This window comes from Helicoverpa armigera, chromosome 2 (genome assembly GCF_030705265.1).
Source record: "Helicoverpa armigera isolate CAAS_96S chromosome 2, ASM3070526v1, whole genome shotgun sequence".
NCBI classification, from domain to species: Eukaryota; Metazoa; Arthropoda; class Insecta; order Lepidoptera; family Noctuidae; genus Helicoverpa; species Helicoverpa armigera.
In genome coordinates this window covers 4,239,120-4,263,705 of record NC_087121.1, presented here as the reverse complement: position 1 = coordinate 4,263,705, position 24,586 = coordinate 4,239,120, and the positions used below count along the sequence as shown (strand labels likewise).

General features: G+C 34.2%; 1 protein-coding gene across 2 annotated transcripts in view; it reads right to left on the bottom strand.

Annotated features, from left to right (window-relative positions):
- LOC110377663 (extracellular serine/threonine protein CG31145) overlaps positions 1-24,586 on the bottom strand; it is a 91,279-nt gene that overhangs the window by 53,414 nt on the left and 13,279 nt on the right. The window contains exons 1-2 of one of the 2 annotated variants that reach the window (XM_021336629.3): positions 13,322-13,429; positions 10,624-10,656 (exon numbers count right to left, since the gene is read on the bottom strand). In XM_021336629.3, coding sequence (XP_021192304.3) covers positions 10,624-10,656; positions 13,322-13,359 — 71 coding nt within the window. In that variant the 5' untranslated portion in view covers positions 13,360-13,429. Of the gene's footprint in view, positions 1-10,623; positions 10,657-13,321; positions 13,430-24,586 lie in introns of those variants that run through there. The other variant, XM_064037933.1, reaches the window with a different exon arrangement.

The window sequence follows — 24,586 nt, the reverse complement described above, 5'->3', positions numbered from 1 at the left end:
TTCTATGAATAGCTCGTAGTTATGAAATTGCAACTAGGTCCCCAATTCAAAGTCTAGATAAAACTGGTTTAACTCTTTGTCAAAGTCGAAGCGTTTATTTCATTAGGCCATTTACAGGCGCGGTTGAATTCAGGGAGTGGGCGGTTTGTGAAGCAAAAATGTGATTTGCTAGTTTGCTTTACAATAGTATAATAATTGCATTGTAATCTCGGAGCTACTATTATGTACCTACTGAATCTATTCGAAATAGATTGGTCTGACTTTGTTGAACAAAAAAGTCACAAGAGTCAATGTTAAAAAAAATGCATTTCAAATTCCTCTTATGTTAACTTCTAGCGCTATTTTCATCTTTGGAAATTAAGTGACCATTTACTACGCTAATTATAAGAGAGAGAAAATGTTTGCTAGAAAACATTTGGCGCCAATGCTCCAATGTTTGTGTTAGTCGACCAATAAACAAATGAAGGGTTCGATGTCACAATTCTAACCACTAGTACCACGACCAGTACTTAAGTACCAGACATTTGACCCCTTCCTTACTTTACGGTTAATAAACTTATCACCGTCTATTAGTTTATAATTAGTAGCATATAAGTAGTCCTATTCATCTGCGGAGATGAGATTGGCAAATATTATAATTTTATTGCAATGTAATCGGTTATGTTGTAATCTAACCATGTTTGCATTGAAATATGATAGTTTTTTGGAGCCTTGATACAGACTTTAAGAAATTGCGATATTCAAAAAAATATTTTTCTTTAAAAAAGTACTCACTTAGAATTGTATTTTAAAACAATTTGGTTGTGAAATTAAACGGTTAACAATTTTTTATGCACACGTATAAGGAGGTCGTGTGCATTCTTCAAACTTTTCAAAATCTAGAGACTATAAAATACATAATTTCAGTATAGCATGTAATCCAATTCCTTCGCTCAGCCCACTGGGAGTCATGTCAGACGGCTGCAGCTTGCGTGGGGCCCACAACTGCAATAATGTTATGCATAACCTAACCCGCTTCGCGTAACATTGCTACCAAAGTCAACACGTTCAAATCTCTTGTATTACAAAATAACTTTGAATGACGCCTGTTAATGAGGTTCAAAACTAGAAAATATACTATCTCTTTCACGCTATCAAAATCACGTAGAGAAAAAAGAGATAGTTATACGAAGTGTAGGTCGCGGTATGGCGTGAAGCCAAATCGTGTTATCGTGAAGCTCTTGACCTAGAGTTACATTTATAAACAGTAAAAGTATTCGCGTGTTGACGGAATAGTTGAACTACAATAACAAACGTGAAGAATTGACAAAACAGATGTTTTTGCCGCGAATAGAACACGCCTCCTCATTCAGTCGGGAACGGGTGTTTTCTTTTTCCCAAATCATTATGCCATACCTATTGATTGGGTGTGAAAACACACCTATGAAAAACATCTTTTATTTCGAATATGACAAATAGTTCAATTGCGTAACGAAATTCTAGGAATGTGCTGAAAAAAAAAGAATATCTATGTACGCATTATTGTACTACGTAATTTGCTTAATAATAAATTATTTTATTTACGCTTCACGGTCAGTATTTGTGCAAACACCCGTCACCAATCTGTAACGTCTTCAGTGTTTTTATAAAACCAAACTATGAAAATTACGTGCTCTATTGTATATTTTTTTTTGTATTGCTAAGCTGAATCTAAAGTTGTCCAGAAATAATACAGGCTTAGAACTGTGTGTCGAATTGCTAATTGTTATAATTACTTGTTTTGAAACAAAAAGGCAGCAAGAAGGCTTGAAAAATGTCCTGTATATATGTTATGGACCAAGTGATAAATTGGGCAGTATACATAATGCCCGGTCATTATGAAAAATGCCCAATATGAGAGTGCAATTTGATAATAATTATTCAAATAATCAAATTGACCGGGCCCTATACATATTGCCCGTGACCTTTTGGGAAAAGTAATATAAACATATTTAATTTCATTTTTTTATTGTTATTGACATTTAACTTAAACTAAATATTAATAGCATGCAACATGCAGCAAGCACGGCTTCTGTCACGGCTCCGGCGCTGCGGGGCTCCGGCGGTCCCATGCGAGCTTATCGCTTCTTCGGCTTGCTGGCCGGCTCTGACGGCCAGCCACAGCCCCGGCGGCGAGCGTTAAAACTACCTGCGCCTCAGCTCGCAGGCCGCCTCGCCCCTCCGCGCCTACGCGGTTTTGAATTGCACTCTAGGGGTAGGGCAGACAAGACCACGTGGAGTCGGGTTTGCAGCGATTCGTTTTCGTCACTGACTTCAATTTTAAATACAATGTTTTGAATCCAAATTAAATTCTACCATAAAAAAACGAGCCAAGAAAAATGAGATCAAGAAAAACGATGCCGAGTAAGTAAATTAGATGACAATTGTCCAATAAATAATTTTGTGGTTAGACTTATAATTTCCCATTAAAAAAGAACATATAATTTTCGAAACAATAATCATAAAATATGTAGCAAGTAACCGCCGCATAAAATATAGCTTTATTATCAAATTGCCCAACTGTCATGTAGCAATATAATAATGCCCGTGCAATGTGATAAATAATGAAGTTAAGATAGTTATTAATCACTTGGCCCGATAAAGCTAGACATTATTTATAATGCTCGGGCATTATAAATAATGCCCGAATTAATCACATGGTCCATAACATATATAAATAGTTTGAGAACGATAACTGAAGTAAAATATATTTCATGAATGCTTTATTCTAGTAAGTCTCAAATAAAATTATTGCTTAATATAACATTTGTCACAACAACATGCTTAATTAAAATTGGCATTATTATTCGGAGCTTTGACATACTACAGGTAGATACTAATCCTATCAATACCCAATATGACAGACTCGACATTTACTCTGATCAACAATCCGCAACACGTTACTGAATCAAGACGACATCTCAACAGATTTCAACCTTATTTCTAAGAGTACAAGGTTTATATCTAATAATATTTATGACAAATTACTATATATGCCTATCAAAACAAGAGAAGCGACAATACAACTGTCTGAACAAATTACGGACTCGATAGACGGTGAGATCTTAACTGACAATGCTCGGTGCCTATAACCGCGTGGTATTGGCACGCAACGCCACAGGTGTCACTTGTAGGGCCATTCCCGAAGACATTAGTAGATAAATATGATATAATTTCATATCATATTATTGTTTGCTATTTGTTCTGTGAATTGTTGTTATTGTTCTGTTGGTCTTGGATTAGATTATGAGATATGAGGCGTGAACTGTTGCGTGTGGTTGGCTGTTTATTAAAAGTTCGGATTAGATTACCAGACTTTTAAGTGTCACCTATACGATTATTTAGGGAAGTTTCGAAAGCGATTTGGCTAACAAATATTGAAGCATTCTCCCGTAACTTGTTGATATAAATGTTATAATTCATAAGTGGCATAAAAACGTAGGTTTCTATGTCAATAAAAATATGAATAACTACGGCTGCTCGTGCGTAATATTTTTCATTCACCAGTCGCCCCTTCTATTCACGTGTAGAAGGTCGAACACTATGTAATAATAGGGACATGGTTGGCGTATTTTTACTTCTATATGTTGAGAATTTAGCGAAAAGGTTACTATACTCTAGTGGTCTGTAAAATGCCTACCAAAGGTTTGTCTGGATGTAGGCTAAGTCCTGTTCTTTTGGCTTTGACAGATTTATTATGTCATTAAATTTGTTCTACTAGAATTTTAGCTGTGTGCAGCTTAAAGGTAAGTTCTTACGTTCCTTTTCTTCATATTCTGTAATGTTAACTACATTTTCTTGGCATTATCATATTATTTAAAGCTTCCTGTTTTTCAAAGTTGTTCCTTATTGTGCTAAGATTTCCTAGATTAGTGAGGTGGCCAAGGCTCTCAGCTGTTGAGCCATTGGCCGTAACGACTACCGGCACAATGACTGCTGAGAACGCTTTCCATAAGTCGACAACCTTTTGTACTAAGTCAGGATGCTTGCAAACCATATACCTAATCTGGTTTTAAAAGATGTTCAAGTTAACAGCATAAAGGACTATAAAGATGTTGAGCATGAATGTGGATTGATTTAGAAGTACAAGATAGCCAAAAAAACACTGGATCAATTGTGTTAAAACAATACATTGGTATATATTATACAATGCGTATTACTTATGAGTAAATGTCAGACAGGAAGGAAGAAGACGCATGTATTCTTATTCCATACCTTTCTAAAGGCGCTGACTCCAAATAATAAATTGGGATTAAGGCCGGGAAATGATGATGATGACTATAGAGATTAAATTAGGTTTTATGACTTCTTCATTTCAATGCCACATATTGTAATTTGGTGTTTTTGTCTTCAAAATGTGATCAGGTGTTTATTCAGTCTATTTATAGTCCAGATTTATTAACCAAACTGATTAAACATATTTAAACATTACACGCATGTTTCTCAACGACAAATAAAAAATCATTGTTACGCTTCTAGAGCCAAGAATAATATGATATCGATTTATTGTTTGGATACAAATAACGCGGTCGGTGTTGCGAATAAACTCGACTAAATATAAACACGAGATCGCACTTATTTATCATCTTGTTCGTGATTAAGCGCTAGATAAAGGCGTGGCTACACTGAAGGGCGTTAAAAGCGGTTTGGATTTTACAGGTTTAATTGGTGTTAGGAACTCCTTAGAGTCGTATCAGCTACGTCTGAGAGTTATCAATATAAAGAACAATGTGCTTAGCCATAGTTTCTGGATGTTTACTACTAAAATAGAAAATCATTAAATTAATATTCTTTTTATTCGTTCGGGAGGTTTCGAGGACCACTTTGCAAATATCTTTATCATTTTTTTACTTGACTTATGACTTTTTTTAACACTGAAATATCGAATGTCTAATATAAATAAGTTTCCAACAATAGCTTTTGACATTTTATATAGACCTTGAAATAGTCGCAAAAATACTCTCCTACCTTGAAGTGCCATAATGTCAGCTTTTGTTGCGCTCGCGCTGAAATAGCATAACGGTGTGACAAAGATTTTAATATCTTCGAATATGATTGTCCCACGGAGTAAGGAAAGATGCGCGGAGATACCATAATGCAGGTAGGTCAGGTGCCTTCTTCTAGGTCAAATGTGTACGATGGGTATGACGAAAACTATCAGTTGCGAGTGAACTAACGAGGTGTTCGGGTTCTTTGAAACATCTGTCGATTTTCGGTTTTACATAAGGTGATCTAGTCCAAGACAGTAACGTTCCTCGTCACCCGGTAGGTATACCTACACCCACTTTTCGCTTCAATTAGGCGCGTTACTTTATTAGCAGATTTTCCGTTGTGGCACCTCCGCTAATCATTTGGTTCTCTATGGATTGTCCCTTCTGAATGTCATACATTATGTAAGTATAGAATTTGGCAGAACATACCATGACCGTTGTGACGACAAGTTATAATCGCTAAAATGTGAATTACGCTTTCTATTAATTTTAACAAGTCTAAGTCTTATTTAAATAAATTAAAAAACAAAATGATAATCCAACTCCTATTCCTTCAATCTGAGGTAGTTAAACCATAAATTATATTGTAATATTTTCAAAATAATCTGCGTCATTTCTCCGAATTTCTATTTAAGTTTCACTAAATTTTCTGAAAAAAATACTCTTTTTTCCAAATACCTATATTGGTTTCGTCCACAGCTAAAAAACAGTATTTTGTGAAGAGCATTTGACTTGACATCCACGGCTGATTCCTATGGACACTTCTGCCTATTTAATTGAATTTTCTATCTATCCGTCGGACTAGAATATAGATAGACTAGAATCAACACAATGTCTTGTCGTGTTAGTTTTGAATAATATTTGTTATTCGACTTTAAAGTGTAAAAATGTAGAAAAACGGCGCACTGAAAGAAGTTGGGGTATTATTAATATCCTAACACTCACACTAGCGGATTTTTCGCGAACAGAAAAAGTGTATACGCGCGGCTTTTAACGTCATTTTTGTACTAGTAGTTGTCAATTGTTTGACACGAACCGATCTCTGTGGCTCGAAAAAATCTAGCGGAAAGTCCGCTAGTGTGAAAACTCTGTAATATTTGCAATAGGTATTTTTAAACAAAATGTATTTTTAAAACAAAATATTAAATTTTCAGTATCATGTGAAGCAGAAAGTAATAACACAATATTTTACGAGCCACACTGATATCAGTTCATACGGTCCACGGGAAAGAAATAATACGGTCATATAATTTTGATTAGTTCCGATAAAATACTAGTCCATAGATTTACGAGAAGAGTCAGTAACTGTGTAGATTTTATAACTTTGTATAAACGAACTAACTCTTTACTCTCTTCTGCTCTTTAGATAATGTGGTTATTATTGACCCTATACATCACCCTGGAACGATGCAAGAGATAAATACTTTTGGCGAATTTAATTTGAACAACAGCTAAGTTCAGTATTGTTTGTTAGCAAACGTACTGCCTAACATACTAAACTAAAGAATCTTCACACCTATCAAAAACCTAAACGTAAAAATCGTATTTCGATTCGCAAAACCAATAAATAAAAAATGTAATAATTCACGCACACAACCGAAGAAAATTCGAGACAAATTAAAGTCTGATAAAAGCATATTTCGAACATTTGAATGATTTAAACATGGAATAACTTGTAATAACGTTCACACGTGCGCTACTCTTGCGCATCTAAGGAAGCGGAACGAGCGCATGCGCGTTACATCCTCGTTTTGTACGTTCATTGTTACGTCAGTCGGTATATGCTTCATTGAATTAACTTAGGTAATATCGAATGTTCTGTGTTCGATGTAGCTTAGCTGTAGGTGTATAAAGTTTCGCTCGAATAGGTCCAATCGAATTTATGTAAACAATAGTTATTTATGGGCTCAGATGCAAATTGCACAAGCCTTAATCCATGTTAGCGTTAAAAAGTGTGTTTCTCCGCCATTAAAAAATGTACGCAATCCCCAGGGTAGAAAATTAAAACGATCCTTTAAAAATATAACAAAACATCCGTCCTAATGGAAAGTTATTTTCGAAAAACCGTTACGTAAAAGCAAATAATTGAATTCTATTGCAACACTGTACCGAAACTATTGAAACGGTAGCCATGTATTAAATAAAAGTAATAACATGTAAACAATGTTAAGGTGAATAGCATAGAGGTCAGTTTCTATCTAATTATATACTTTTGGGAGCCATTCACCTGAACTTGAAATATAATTAGCCAAGCTTATCATAATTGAAGGCTACTGTCCATAAATTACGTGACTTTAAAAATAATTCACATACGCAATATTTTTTTCATGCATAGTTTGTTATAATGGCTTTTTTTATTACCTATTTATTTAATCAGGCTTCGAATGCGGCCAAGTCAACCTCGTAAGATCTAACAAATACAAAAAGCATAAGTTAAATGATAACAAAAAATGGCTAAATTCAATTAATAATTTCATCAACCAATTAAAGTTGATTACTTTTTGACATACTATTTGAACACCGATTGAATGAGTAGCGCCAAATTAAAATAATATTGCAAAGAAAACTGTCATTTCACCATGTTATTACTTACGCACCTACGTATTTATCTACCTATATTCTTCGCTAACAAGACAAAAAGTGAAAACAAAAGAATGATGACAGGTAGCCTAGAAAATGTACGCCATACTTACTAAAAAGGCAAATAAAAGTGTTTTATTATAATTTGAAAAATATTATTTTGCGCGTTATGAAACATGCGATAAAACATTTTAGTTTCAAAACTTACGCAAATATTTTAAAAGATCAAATACGGATTTTAAGGTAGCTCTTAGGCAAATGTATTGTAATGTCAAAAGATGTGAATACAATTAAATTAGCATGAAAGCAAAGTTAAATCATGACATTATGCAGATTCATATCTGTGTTTGTTTATCGCGTATAGTTTATCAATATGACTATTCATATGAAATACTGAGTATTCATATGAAGTTATCACAGAGACGTTATAGTGAATTATGCTTTGATCATTTTATTAAGCAATGTCACAGTTTAAAATGTTGACACTAACGTCATTAAACTTTAGTGAATTTATTATATTTGCATGCTTTCGCAATGCCTTTGAATCATAGTTAATTTAGTGATTTTGTTAAAGTTGACACAACCAGCGCCTTAGCGACCAGAATGTTCTATGTAGACATTACGTACATCAGTCTTGGATCTCCAGGAGATAGGTATCTATTTTATTCCCTTTCCTTTTGTTTGTTCATTAAAATCACTACAATGCAGGTTGATACCTATTTGTAAAACCCTTAATAGAACTTTGTTTCTATAGCGTTTAGCGTTGAATCCATTATTTGCTTTCAAAGCATCAAAGATGGCTGCTGCATTGTGACAGCACTCAAAACCCGTTCATTTGAATACAGCCATGGAAAGTCGTAGTTTCATAGCGCACTCATACGTGTAATTGTTGACTTTCCATAATATGTGGGCAATTTGTGGCTGTTTTATGTAGTCATGTCGATGGCCAGAGATGTATTACCGGGATTTCACAATAACATCCTATCTGCTGTTATTAAATTGCGCTACATGTGAATGATTCTGTGTATTGCCATTTGTTCTGCTTTATTGTCATTTGTTCTTGTATTACTATTCATTTTACCTATTCACCTACAATTGTGTTGTGAGTCTTTGTTGTTCGTAGTTTCATATTGCAGAACCTAACTAAAGCTGGGACACAGCTTACAACAAGTTTGATCCATTTAAATCTACATTATGACAGATTCCTTTTTCAATAATGTTCCGGAACATTCTCATTAGAATAACAATCACTGATCACGTGAACGTGAGTTTGGAGTTTGACATTTAAATGTCAAAAATATCACGTATTCCTACATAATGCCATATCATGTATGTTGATTTATCGTAACTAGTTAGGGGACTTTAATGTATTATAAATATTTTTAAATATATGTGACCTATTCCTGAAACCTAAAACCGTGGGTGAATGTAAGCGAACTCCTGCCTTCTCCCACGTTCATTCCTGACTGACGCAAACCGATGATCCATTTTCCAATTGGCCTCAAGATATTTTAAGCTGTAATTTCTGAACCTCTAGGAATAACTTGAAACTGTAAGTAGGTGATGCATCTGGGTAATGAAATGTCATAGGGTTACGCTAGGGCCAAGGGTTAAAGAACCTCTTTCTTAAGCACGATTCGAAATCCGGTGCCATAGTGACTTTCTGAGTACTACTTTCGAGGTTTATCATGGGCACTACTAATTAAGGAAAATGCCTCTGGCAACCTAAATTACTAAAAGTTTCAGAAGCTCTGTGAACCCATGAAAATGGTTAACAACAATTGTGTCATTATAAATGAAAGTGGAAATCATAGTAGATGGGTTTCAGAATTTTGAAGACTCCGTTCTAAAAGCTACGTTATTGGTGAGTGTTCTGACACCATAGCTAATGGGTCGTCCACAACTGAGTATGGAAGATAGTTTCCTCGGCTGAAACCGCGGGTATCTGCTGGGTACAATCATGACGGCAACACTTCGAGGCTGTTTTCTAATCTCCGCTTTATACCTACCTACGCAATCTTCTGACTAAAAACTACAAACATCCTTCGACGTATAATTCACACGTCTAAATGTACGCTGTATGTTTGTGCCACTAAAACTATTTTAGCATAATTTATTGCCATCACGCGGCTTCAGTTTGGGAAAGACGTAAGCTGTTTAACGGCTAAAACAACAACGATAATGAGCTTATTGATGTCGAAAATAAGATACGAATCCATAGACAAAGTTTTAGACACACGTATAATCTATTCATTCATTCTTGTAATAAGTTCACTTATTTAAATGTGGCATTTGATTTGATCACACGGATAAAACATCTTTAAAACGAAAAGCAGTCACTGGTTTATAAGCCTAATAGATCTTTTAAACAGGATCACGACAGATCACAGGGTCGTTGCAGAGCCCAAGAATTCTGTATTATCTAGTCTTCGCTGTAATATCTGAACTGAATAAGCATGATCAATAATTCTCCGAAATACGGAAACTTTATATGGCATATTCATTTTCTAGAATAGTTACTTTATAAAATGAAAAGTATGCTCAAGTTGGAATGCTGAAGAATGAAAACTTTTATAAGTATTTATATTAACTGCATACAAACTCACTATAACTGCAATCTAGACCTTATCGATGAGTAAGATGCTCATGTGAATGTGACAGTAATGAGGCCGATACGTCTCCCTGGTGGAACAATCAGCCAGTCTCACGGCACGACCCTAACTGTATCACTTACGATCAATTTATTGCCATCGAACTTGCCATTACTTGACTAGGCAGACTATGGAACAGACTAGATTATAGAGTATCTTAAGAAGTTTCTACTACAACCTTTTTACAAATAATGCTCAATGTGTAATTTTAAAACGTTCATAATTGCATTTTTTTCTGTCATTGGTCATCGGTTGTACCGTGCAGAAATGGGACCGAGAGTTCGAACCGATTGATTTATAATTGGTAAACTTTATGTGAAAAACTTAAGAAAAAAAGGAACACATATCCAACTTAAAATTACAAATTCACAGTCATTACTCACCTACAGAAAAAATTTAGAGCTGACCCCAAATTTCTGAAAAAAAGAAAACGTCATATAAATAAGGTGCATTTTATTTCAGGAAAAGAGTACATATAAGAGCTTTTTGCAAATAATCAAAGGAATATTTAATATATAATTGCCATTAATAATTTATTCTAAAATTCTTAAAGAATCATTCCTAGGTCATTGATTTCAAAAATGAAGTCACTTCAATAAATATTTCGGAAATAACGTTGTATCTTGTATAGCCATTCTCATTCATTACAAGAAATCTATTTAAAATGAATCTTAAAACGTTTACACCTGTTGTCCTATAACGTGCCATAAATTAAAGAAAGCTTATTGGTCACAATTCTAATTTTATTACTTGGGAAGCAACAGGTAAGACTATAAGCTCTACCGGATCTACCATCTTTTATTCGATTTTTTAGAACATCATTTGACAGTGACCTCTTTTATCACATATTGTCATAGACAACGCCATCTCAATGCACTATTCAGAGATTGTGTCACATTCTTTATTCGAAAATGACACCTTAATAAAACCTCTAACATCCAAGCTAACTATGACGCAACAGCATTTTAAAAATGGAACGTCTAATAGCTTCAGCAAATATTGGGTGCCAGTACTAAAACTCAGTATACATTTTAGTGAAATGTCAATAAGTCGGGCCATCAACCGCCATTAAAGAGAGGCTCGGGAACTGAATCGGTCATTAGAGGGAAAAACATTTCAAAATCAAACACCAAGTTGTTCCACTGACAGTGCTGGAAAGTTCCTCCTAATTGCTACACTCCTTTGAGTTACTTAAGTGCTTCGCAAAATAAAATATGCAAGGAAATGTAAACACTGTGGTAAATATACAGCCATCTCGATATAAATGGATTGTTAATTAGTCGAAATATTGCAGAGAAAAAATTAATACTGGACACCATTTTGTTTTTTACTATCAAGTAATACGATCTCTTAATACGCTGTGTAGCATAATTTAATTAATGTGTAATTTAATTGCGCTAATTACGCTGCAGTTGAACGGTGTAATTTATTCATAATTAACATCAAGGTATACCTACTACCAATAATATTATTTGTTAGGTATTTATAAGTTATCATCTAAAATTTTTGAATTTTTAATATTTTTAAAAGACCTTGCTCTGAATAGTTGGTAAAATTGTATGAGAGATAAATGAATTGATCACATTCCTACGCACACTAACCTTAGAGATCAAGGTTACAAATGCATTAGTATGTTGATTATTTATTATAATCTAATTCCCTTAAAAAGGGAAAGTCATTGAATTGTAATTAGCTAAAGGTGTTACCTATTATTTTAACAAATTAGTTTAACAATCTTATGAAAAACAGACACCATTCAAGATGACGTTGGTCTTAGGACCAAAAGAGGACACGCATATTTTGCTGTCCAATAACTTAGTTGTATTGGTTTGAAAGTAAATTGTATTAAAGACGAATTCAAACTAACTACACAACCTCAAAAAATAAGAATATGCTGGGCCTAAAAAAGCTGCTCTTATTAGCCCCTAGGAAGCATGCGTTTCTTACTGCAATCAATTTCACCACTGCCCTAAAAACTTTATAATTAAACTGGCGTAAAGAAACCAAGCATGACATCCTGAATCATGAAATACGAAGAACTGTGTCTTTTTGCACTCTATTAAATTATATGCAATTAAAGCAATTTACAATATTAATAGCTTCAGTGAGCATCACTCTCTTCCTCTAAGAACTACTCTGAGCACCCGGATAAAATGTCTACACCTTTCTCGATAAATGGGCTATCTAACACTGAAAGATTTTTTCAATTCGATCTAGTAGTTCAAACTAATTCTTCAGCTCATTATTTATAAATATCTTTAATAATATGAAAAAAAAACTTTATTTTTGTTTGTTACTGAAACGATTTGAAAAATTCTTTCACTGTTGCGAACCTAGACTATCCCTGAGTAACATAGGTTATCTGGTACAGAGAGTAGTTTCCCCTGGACGCAGGTGAAACCTCGAGGAAACTAGTGATACATAATATAGATATGGATAAATACTGGTTATTTGAAGAAAACTGCAAACTAGAACAAATATCAAATAGCCGTAGTGTTAAGTAATGTAATAATACCGGTCCGGTGCCGGCTCGCTTGCAAGGTCGGTAACGGGTTTGAAATGCACGTCACCACAACTTCGTAACTTATTGAAATATCATGTTATATGCATAAATTACTGTGATCACTAGAATGAGATAGACCAGTTTTAAGTAATAATGTTAAATATAGAATATATGTAGTAAGTTGTGTACAACAAACAGATTTGATGTTTAGATAAAGAAAAATGTGTTACGCTTTTCCGGTATTTCCATATTTACAAATTCAATAAGAACTTAAGTAGGTAAGCACATACATCTTTGTCACACAACCTACTTGCTACCATCTCAAAGGAATACTAACTGATAAAAAACGCAAATATTAGTGTAACAGATAGTTACTGTTTCTCACTGACTACATAACGTTTGTCACGCTTGTTGTTATTTGATCACCCGACGTTTTGACATAACAATATGTCACCTGATAAACATTGCAACTATACATAAACAAATAAACATTGCACAAACACTTTCTAATACATACTTATAGCGTAACTAAATGATAACGATAAGTAGAATAACAGTTATAAATATTTCTGACTAACCTAAAGAGTATCACTAAACAAAATTGGAAGAACTTCATCACTGCACTTAACACTAACACTTCACAAGATCACGTAAACACAGGCACATAGTGAGAAAAAAACAAAAAAGGGCGGTGAAAACCGATCCGCGGGCGCGCATTCGTAGAGTGTTTTGAGCAAACCGCGTGAGCAGAGAAAGATCGCGCGCCCACGCACGGCGCGAGTCTATAACGAGATGCCGATTGTCGCCGGCCCTGGGGCAAGGTTGCCTGGAACGCCTGTCAAATCTAATGTTTCTAAAATCTAAAATCCGAAATTGTCACTTTCGATCTGATATATATACCTACTTCCGTGAATTGTTGAAAGTTGAAAGAGTTTGTGCTGAAATGTGTCTAAGAATTGATCATTTGTTAGCTTTGCAAATTCTTATGTATAAGAACATTTTAATAGTCGAATGAAATAGAAATGACCAGCTATCCATTATAAGAAGGTATGATCGTAGGTGAAAACTAAGACCCTAAATTCAGAAAATTTATAACCAATCGGAATAAAATAATAAACAGTTAACTCCACAATCAATTAGGTAATTTAGCATGGTCATTCATTACTTAATTGCTTTCAGCTGTAAATACTAATACATTCTATTCTAAAGGTAAGAGAACCAGTAATATCTACTTATGTAATTCAATGTAAAGTTCCTGCTGATCAAGATAATTGTTTAGACATAACAATAGCTCATAATATGTATAATTATTATTTAAAGGCAATAAGATTGAAACATTTATTTGTTGAAATTAGATTTAATGCCTTTTGAAACTGAAAATAATAAGACTTTTTTTGTAAAGACAAGACAGGTCTTGCATTTTTCATTTTCGTGAAAATCCAATTAGGTTCCTATAAACCATAACTACATTATGAAGTATAAGGCAATGACCTGCAGCGCGTATTCCATGTCCATCTCAAAAAAACAAAAAGCGAACTTTTCTGCAGTTTTCGCCAATAGAGGAACATTCGTTGATTGTAGAAAAGTAATTTTGTTTATTGATTTTTCACTTAAGTATTGTAAAAAAGAAAATGATAACTCAGACAACCAAAGAGCTAATTTAATAAAACAATGTAAGCGAAAGGAATACAATAATTATATTTAAATGTAAAGCAATCTGTTAATGTTATTAATTATTATAATACCACAACATGTAATTACTTATGATAATCACTTAGGTATTTATGAACACATTTCTGTTAACACGATAATGTACCTTTACCCATGTTTGAGTAAAACCCAGCTGCACAAACAACTTCATTAAATACTTAGGTTTGTAGAAAAATATCAATTTTAATGGTTCTGTATTCAATAAAAATCCCACACAATTATTACTGAATTTACGTCATGGAGATCGTCTTTTGTTAGAAAGACTTTCAAGCTTCGAGCTTTCTGATGTATCTCATATGAAAGAGAAGGCTAAAAAAATCCTTTCTCAGAAAGACTCTAAATATATACCACGTACATTAAAACACCGATCACCTACAATGGTAAACATAGTTTAACCTTGATCGATCGACCCATGCGGTCGTTGCTGTCTATAGTTTTTTATGCCATTAAATTAAAACCTAAAATGAACTTTGAAAATCCGGGGTCAGTTCAATACCACCGTCCACTACGAGCAGTATTGAAGTAAAAAACTACCAGTGTATCGAGTACCCATATATTAAATATAAATCGTTTCAAAAGCGTTGAGCTCGCACATAAAATTATAAAACTTTATCGCAGAACGGCAATAGAAATTTTGCAAGTGAACATCATAAAGTTGGATCGTAAACGAACTATTTCTGATTAGGTTGTACGCTATTCACTAGCTTCATAAAACTAAAAAATGTAAATGTAATGCATTCCCTCAAGGTTCCTTTGAAGGTTCACATTCAATCCGCATTTTAACAAAAAATAGACTGTTTATTCGGATGCTTTTTAACCTCACCTTCTAATCAAGATAGTGGTTGTTCAAGGAAAATATCTGTTTCTATTAAATAGGAAACAATTTTGTAATAATTCCCACGATGGTAATTGATATGGGTGTATAGTTAGTGGAATTATCCACTTCTCATCGGTCTCCGATTATAATAATAAATAATTTCAACTTTAAAATGTTCAATAAAGTTTCATTAACAATTAATAAAAGATCTGGCTAGGGTACCGTGTCAAAGGGCTCATATTTACCTACACTAGAGTCATTTCTTTACAGTAAAATTCAGATGAATCGTGCAAAAAGTCCGCAATACTCGTCTTACATATTCGATAATTCATTCAGTATGTTTATTTAGACACAATAAATATTATGCAACTTGGTATGATTAAATACGATGTTCGGTGTAACTGTGCACGTGTACTTTATAGCCATGTGGATATATACGATTTACTTTATCGCCTTCTGCCAAAACCATAAAGTTTTAAACAAATCAGTTGGATTCGCATTTTATTTCAGTCTTTTAGACATCTACTTACAAAGTACGGATTTAAACTAATGTTAACAAAAATCTACATTACTAGGTATCTCTCCGTATTAGGTACTTTGTTATTTTAACGAAAGTTTAACTAGCAAATACTACTGAAAATGGAAAACTCTTTTCTTAATTTTTCTAGTCTACAAATCCCTGAAAAAAGGTAACCTGAAGACACTATTACTAACTGAGTATTAGAGGCCTAAAAATTAGCCAGCTATAATTTAAATATCGAATAAATAATCCAGTATTTAAAGAAGAAACAAAAAACTTTGTCATTTAAAATTCGAATAGAAAATAAAAGAACAACATTGAAACCGGATCGCTTAACGATACCCATTACACGGCACACTTCTTTTTTTTACTTTAAAAACTAAAAGAGTTCATACGATATTGTTTGTGAACTAATATTAATACACAGGCAGATGTGAATGACGTAAAAGTTCACGAATCCACGACATTACTGGGACGAGCCGACGACTCGCGAAAGTTGTTCGCCCGGTTCGCGACGGTGAATACCATTGCTTAAGGATGTCACTTTACGTGCTTTTGTGTTTACTTTCAATTTTTAAAGTATGAGTAATAGAATGTTTTATTGAAGTAAACACCTGCTATGCTTAAATATGCTTAGGTTGTTGTAATTAAGTACTTTTTACAGAAGAAGGAGAAAACGGGACTTCGGGTGGCATGTGTTCCTATAAAAAACATATCCCTTTCAATGAAAACAGTATTAACAATAAAACGACTATGGTAAGGCAAGTAGAATAAGAAGGTTAGAATCCGGTACACCCCTTCACCGACCGCACGTGAAGCCCACGAAGATTTTACTCTTGAAAAAAAATTCAGAAAAAAATGTTGTTTTCAGCCAGAGTCACCCCTAACGCATGACGCACCTGAGACGATCGAGTCGACTGGCCACTGTGTCATCAGAGCAAGGCGAAGCAACCGCGCGTAATCGATAATTACTTACTATTACGTTAACCAACTAATTCCGATTCACAATTGTATAATTTTCTTCTGTTTCTGTTCATAATCTTATAAAAAACGTTGTCCTTATCTTTGGGTACTTGATTCTTAATCCAATTTCAAAATAGGAAGTATGTACAGTCATTCCTTTTATTATGCACCAAATGTATTCACTATTTAGGACCATTGTAAGAGCGTCAAGATTGCGCCTCTCCAAAGTGGACAAACGAAGCGGCCTAGTTTCACTAATTTATGCACTAAAAACAATCAAATATGGACCCGGTAGAATTACTAGACAAGCTATTCATAAAACGCTGCAACTGCATGCTTGCACGACATTTGCATTGCATGACTTTACACTGGCGTGGGAACATTGTCACTTACCTACGCCTTTGATTGTATTCATCAGATTAGCATAGATCGACCTACAAAAGTTTTTATTGTAAACATAATAGTCACACCAGAACCCGGAAGACTATACATTATTACATCGTAGGAGTACTGGTTGCATGACTTAACTGTAGCGCCATAGGGTCAAATACACGTTCATAGATCAAGTCTATCGGTAATGCTTGTCGGACGCTCTATACATACTATTACTTCATAATGAATTTGATATTTTTGCTTTGTTGTCACAATGCCGCTGACTTTAAGGTATTTGACACTGGGTTTTGTATCGTTACGTGCAAATCTGACGACTATCGTGCGTGATCCCTATCGTCAGAACAGTTCGACTTAATAACTGTAAAGTAAACAATCTTAGAGTGCATTCACATATTTCTCGGAACGATGACCGCTGCTAACAATGAAAGGTTCCTTAACCGTCAATTATTAAGAGGTAATTGACGTAATCAGTTAACTTGGCGACAGATTGGTGGTCTGTCTGTTGATAGTAAGAATGACCCCTCTGCTCCTGGGTTCTTAAACTGACGTCTATTACTTGAATCTGATTTCTTCTGACAATTCTATCCTCTTGCTTGAATGCCTCGATACAGACCTAGTATAAAATGACGTGATGAACATATGAATGTCATAGTTTTATTTCGAAAAGGGATGGAAAAGTAAAGTTATCTATCTGTCCTGTCGTAGATCTTACAATAAAACAAATCTCTCAACTCTACGGCCATATGTTTACCTAGTATCTAATCCTTTTCAGAAATTATTGAGTACTCCTTTCGCTCGACCTGCAAGCTTAAGCAATGTAACCGCGGGCAGTCTGTGGGAATAGACGGACATTATTAACATAACCAGACATTTTATTGCCTCAAAGACGTATGACACTAAAACTGGTGGAAGCCTGAAATATTACATTAGAAAATTAAACACAAAAAATAAACAAAAGACTACAGGGTCGAGAAGAAGTAACTACGAAAAATAATAAGTAACCAGTCATAGAAATTAAAAAAAGTATTCTAATATCTATGGAGTGAGTTAATAAACAAAACAACATCAAGTTATTCGGAAACCGTATTTTTTTATATCCATTGATGTCGAATTACACAATGGGCCTAACCGCAATGCTCTCCGTTCACGAACTGATTATTTTCTTAATAATTTACATTTCGTGTTTGTTTTATTTGGAACAAACTGTCATGGTTTTTATTATTCTTTACTAGGTAGTCACGATTGACAACAAGTAGCTTTGCCACTAGATGAACTAGTTTTTTTAGCTATATTGGGGGCAAAACAGGTACCTCATTTATTGTAAGAAGAGCAACTTAATAATTCTTAGGGACGACAAAAAATATGATTTGGTTTTAATTGGGATATAAATAAATTCAGGACACTTCCATGACCTTCAAAACATTGTTTTAAAGAAGTGTTCAAAAAAGACGTTATTAGATAGAGTAGCCAGATAGCCCAACTGAAACAAAGATTCACAAAACTACTATCTAAAAGTTCAATAAACTACGAAGAAACATAAAATTAATATTTCACACCAATCCACGGCTCAGCCAGTTTATTATTACGTAGCATGACTAATCAATAGTTACAATTTAATATTACACCATTAACTGGTAACCTTTTCTCTAGCTAGCTTGTTGCACCTTTCGGTGAATCGTGAGGTTAAGGTGTGCACCTCTTTGGACTTTAGAAACGTACGTACTTACTGTTTACAATAGACTTTGTATAACAAACCTATGGTTGTCAAGTTTAAATTTATGACAAAGTTAAAACAGAGCGAGGATCCCCACATTTTTTCAATCTTCGTACCTACCCGAGGTTTGATGCTACACGCATCTTTGCAAACTGTCCCATGTCTTTCCAAAGTTTTCCACGTATCCATATGTCTTGTAAATCAATCCAACCTTTGCCGTGACCGTACTCATTTCAAATAAGGTCGCGTTTAAAAAGGGTTTTCTACTATTTACGGAAATTACATAGTGGCCTGTTATGGCTGAAAATAACTTTTTTTTGTTTTTACCTGTTCTTGACCTTTATATATATATACTTTCTCTTCCACGAACATCATTAGTAACCTGCCAGTCACAGTATCACCTGCTTCTCATATGAGTTTCCTGTGATAAACGTAGTACAACTTAATGAAGCACTAATTATGACTGGCTTGCAAGCTGTTGAGAGTGAGGGCAAAGAGTTATTAGGCTTTGCTATGGAAAATTATACCTTGTATTTTATTAAAATATGTTTTCCTTGGGTACATTTCTAGTGTTTACAGGGATAATTGTCGGTTTTGAGTCATCATTTAATTAAAGTTATCTCAAAAAGGCTTTAATGTGTTGGCTTCAGGAGCTACGTTTGCCTCCCAAAAATCAGGGACTTTATAGTCCCGTGGTCTGATAGAGACATACAAATAAAAATAGGTGGATACTTAATAATGTTTGTAAGTAGCTGCACGTAAGCTTAATTTTTCCGAGAAAGAGTGCGCTATTAGGTATTAATTAAAACGTTTTCTTTCACACTTAATCATACTAATTACTGCGTAGTATTTTAATAACGTACTAATCAAGAGCGTGATTATATGCATGTAAAATCAGTTATTTCCAATTACGCAAGTTAACCAAATGTATGACCTTGAGACGGCAAACGTACTTCCTACATACAAAAATAATAACAGCGATTCCACAAATATTCGGCTGAAAAATTAAGTGACACACGTAGAATAAGAAAAACGTGTGATAAACAATTCAACGACTGATGCTAATTGCTCAGGTTAAAAGAGTATATTTTTAGCCTATGTCAGTTATGTGGCAGTACATTGAAATGTACGAAGTTTACCTCACAAACTTTAAACAGCATACAATACTAACTTCTCCGTGACATTTTTAAAAGTGAGGCCACGTTAATTGAAAATGTATCTAATTGTACAGTGAATAAGACTTTAAATGCAACAATCATATAGTCCACTTAAAGTTCGAGAGGTCGTAGACGATGTGAGGAAAGACCGCTTATATAACCGCTAAAATATTTTTGATGTGTTGTGAAATATAAGAGAGGACAATTGTAGGCTCGCATAAATAAATAAATATTCGACACTTTTGATTTCTAAACATGAGGTCAATCTATTGTCCTAATCACTGCACGAGCAAAAACATTCCATTTTCAAAAGAATCCCAAAACAAGCCATAGACAAAACATCTCTTCAAATCGACCTACATAGAGCAAAGAGGCTAAATAAATACTCCCGCCAATATTAACACATTAACACGACCCTTCAATGGCTACTCAAACAAGATCTCGCATTCATTGGCCATCCACTCATTAGCTCCACATCAATCATGGCAATCGAGACTGAGTGACCCAATAAACAGCGCTAACTTGCACTCCAGTTAAAATCTCATTAACGTAGTAAGGTAACGTACGGTTTCATTTAAGGTCAGCATCGTTTGACCCTGAACTGTGGAATTGTAATGTTGTTTTTTTTTATATTGTGTTTACTTTTTCTGCTAGTCTGACTGTCATTTGTCTTGTAAATTGTATTAGAATGGATGGCTAGGTAAGGGAAACAAGATTACATACGTGAATCGCATGTCTATGGTAGGTGTCTGGTTTTGCACGTGTAGTATCCAAAAAGACGGTTTAATAATGAATGGTGTGGGTGTTTCTACCACGACTGTGTTTTTCAACGAAGGAACGGAGAAAGGAGTTTAGCTTACGAACTTTTAAACCAGCAAGATCTGCAAATCGGTACCCAATTATATAAGATGTCCATAAAACAAATGGGTGAAGACTTAAATATCATTAAGCTTTAGAAAGTAAAGTTCTAGACAGACTATGACTAAGCTCTGCATAATGGACTCCGTGCATTGCATGTCGAATGCATATTCTTTTATTCATATTACAAGTGATTTGTATTACAATATCTGCGTCAGCCAACAAACAGGATATCACAATACTTGTTCTTGTTTGTTAAGCAACATTATTTGAAACATTTAACATTTTCAACCTAATGCAAGTACCTGTTTGAATGTACTAACTTACTTGATTAATTTAGTGACCAGCTACAAAACTAGATTGTCTAATCTAGACTTGATTCTGTATCAGATAAATCGATTTATTTGTATTCGCTACGTCATCGAGTTAAAAAACGATTCGATTGCAGTTTTGAGATTAAGATGTTGAGTTGTCAAGATTCATTAATCAATTACTTTTTTCGATTTCAATCTGTTTACGACATAATTGAGTTACTACTCTTTTCAAGGTTAGGTACTGGTTAAGCCGGATGTTGATACTTTAGATATTACCATCAGTAGAAGAAAATTTAAACCGGTAGAAGCAAAAACTCAGCTATCAATGTCTATTGTTTATGAAGCTTTTTCTTAGTATCATAAATCGTCATTATAAACACATTATGAAGCGTGATCTCGTTACAGTTTACTAACACTATAATTTGATAATGGCTTGTAAGAACTCGAGAGAGGTGCGCCAATTCTACTGACATGAGACATCAAATTGTGTATAAGCAATGCCACGTTTGTGTAATCATCCACTGACCGCCAGTTAATAGATGTCAGAGAATCATACAGTCATTGAGCGTCACTGTAAACCTACACAAGTGCATAATCACCTGTTTTTTCCGCTATTGGAAATGTAAAACAAACATTTTCCAATTAATTTCATTCGATCCGCACGTGATAGTTGATAAGCAAAAGAAACGATTAATGTTTTTATTAATGCAAGATTTTTTATTTAATCTAATTTGTATTAGGAATATAAGATTGTAGTTTTATGATGTTATGTCCAATGCAAGGCTGTAGAAAATATACGCCGTTTAGGACTTTTCCTTCTCAAGCTGGATCATTTACAGAGTAGCTTTTGCAGTTAAAGTTTGGAACAATGTTTGTTTATGCAGTTTAGTATAAACTTCTTCAGGTCAAGGATAAGAATACCTGGCTATTCCAAATGTTGAGCAAAGTACACGTTATGGGTAATTGAACAATGGTATGCGTTACCAAATGACGTTGCTTACTTCACCTTACATGAATACATTAACTTAAAATAAACACCGAGAAAGATCATTGCTCTCTAACGTATCAATAGAGATATTAAAATAGCTAAAATGACTGGCTAATTATATCTGTTAATAATGAATACTGCGTATATTTTACCATTATCAAATAAAGTTTGCGGTTAGGAATCTTATTATCAAACATTGATTTAGGAATATCGATACCTTCTTTGTGTAGAATTTCACATGCCAAAGCGAATATTTTACGATGTCTTTGTACATAATAATGTCAAAATTACCTCTTTAAATCAGTAGCAGAATATGCGGTTTCTATTTTTAAGCCTTCGATCAAAACAGTTGGGATTTCCCGAAAAGAAAGAATACTCTTAATCATCCATAGACAAAATAGGTACCTATGGAACTTTTCCTCATATATATACCAGTCTATGCCACTCCGGAACAGGTTATCGCAAAAATAGTTCAAGTTCCACGCCACATCTAATCTTGAAAACCACAGAGCTATTTTCGTACATTTATGCTGACGTAAAGGCAATATGGATGACGACATCAGTAAGTCAATATAAACACTGTCATTAATGGTGCGTGCGTTCAAAATATACATGTAATGAACCTCCGAAAAAAAGGTAGATTAGCGTTTCATGTGTCATTATTATAACAGAAATATTTAAGTAGGTGCTTACTGCCTAACTCTATTTTAGCAAAGTAAAGCTTTTCACCAATCATCAGCTTTAAGGTAACATTTCTAGATAAACACCTAATTAGCCATTTGCACATTGAGTCATAAGTCATAGTCCACTATAATTTTACTGCCAGCATGGTCTTGACCGGTTTTAATGTAAAAACACACTGTGTTACTGAACATCGCCTCATTATGCAGACCGACGCGTGCGCAACTAGCAATATGCAAATAAAACGAGTAAGTTACGAGGCCCTATTCATTTGCAAATTACTATATTCATATGAGCATTCAATTTCCTTTGGGACGTAATAAAAGAACTGAAGCGCAGAAAAATAGACCCGATCCTGGCTCTGTTTATCACATGTTTAAATTATTCTAGTGTTTTATATATTTTTAAAAATATATAAATTATAATACAGGGATTCGGAAAATGTCTTAGTAATGTCGAAACAACTTGTATTGGACGCAACCAACTTACTGTAAAGTAAAAGCTTACTCACCACGCGAAAAAATCTGAAATCAGTTAACATTGTAAACAAAAACGTAAAAGTTCCTTCAATTTTTTAAAAGAAGAAGAATTTTTGTTGGTGAATCAGGGAATCTTGTTATACTGACTATGAAAAATCTAGAATACTAAGCTTCATTTCTGATATTTTACGAGTACCCAAGCTATTATATTGCAAATTGTATTCCTAGAAGTAGTTTTATGTTAGTAAGTAATTTTGTTTCAATAGAAGAGTGGTATTTCCTCTTATTTTAATAAATAACTGCCGGTCTTGAGTTCTTATAAGCATAGTTTCTAAGAAGGTTTGTACTTTTACCTGGACTATTTGTTGTTGGAAAATAATTTCAATACATTTTCCCTAAACGGTTATCGTATTACTTCTACTACTAAATTGGCCTCTTAGCATCTTGTCTTGATTATGTAAAGTTCACATATAGACATATTTTATAGTTTGGTATCTACATAATATGTACAGTTTCTTATATCATAAATAAGAATGTGATATTCTTTACCTTATTGCGAGCCCAAAAGAGATCATAACATTCAATTTTTTAAAATTAAAAAAAGTTTGCCGCCACAGTAGTTGCCTCTGCCAACTCCTTAAAAACTCACCACAATAAACAACAATAAACCACACAAACCGGAACCACACACATAGACAACCAAACACAACACACCAAAACAGGATACCTAGTTAGTATTCCGCAAAAATGATAGGTGAACAATCGAGAGGACATTAACTATGTCTCGATGAATCAATTGTATCGAAATGACCCCGTGCTTGGACTCACAAATAGTTGTACTCATTACAGGGAGACACCACAGACACTGGCAGTAGTGCCAGTAAAGAGTTTTGTAAGCTACGCGCTTATTACGACAGTTTTAAGTGCGATTGCGTTTGCAAAGATTGTTAAGCTAATATCGATAGTTTAAATGCTGTGTTGCAGTTTGTCTTAATAGGTTGGTGCGGCTGTGAGATTTGACGCGTTTGTTGATTCATGTCATGTTTGCAGACATGCTTGTTTTAGCTGAAACCTTCAACTGCGGAAAAACGCAAACACTTTAGACTTTAGATGCGTCAATTGTTCTATTTTAGGACTATCTCAAACTCCCAATTTTGACAGTAGCGTAAAGAAGTTTAGCCAAAACAAATACAAACGTATAAAAATAATATCCTTTATGTATGTCTTTTACACATTCCTCATTCAAGTT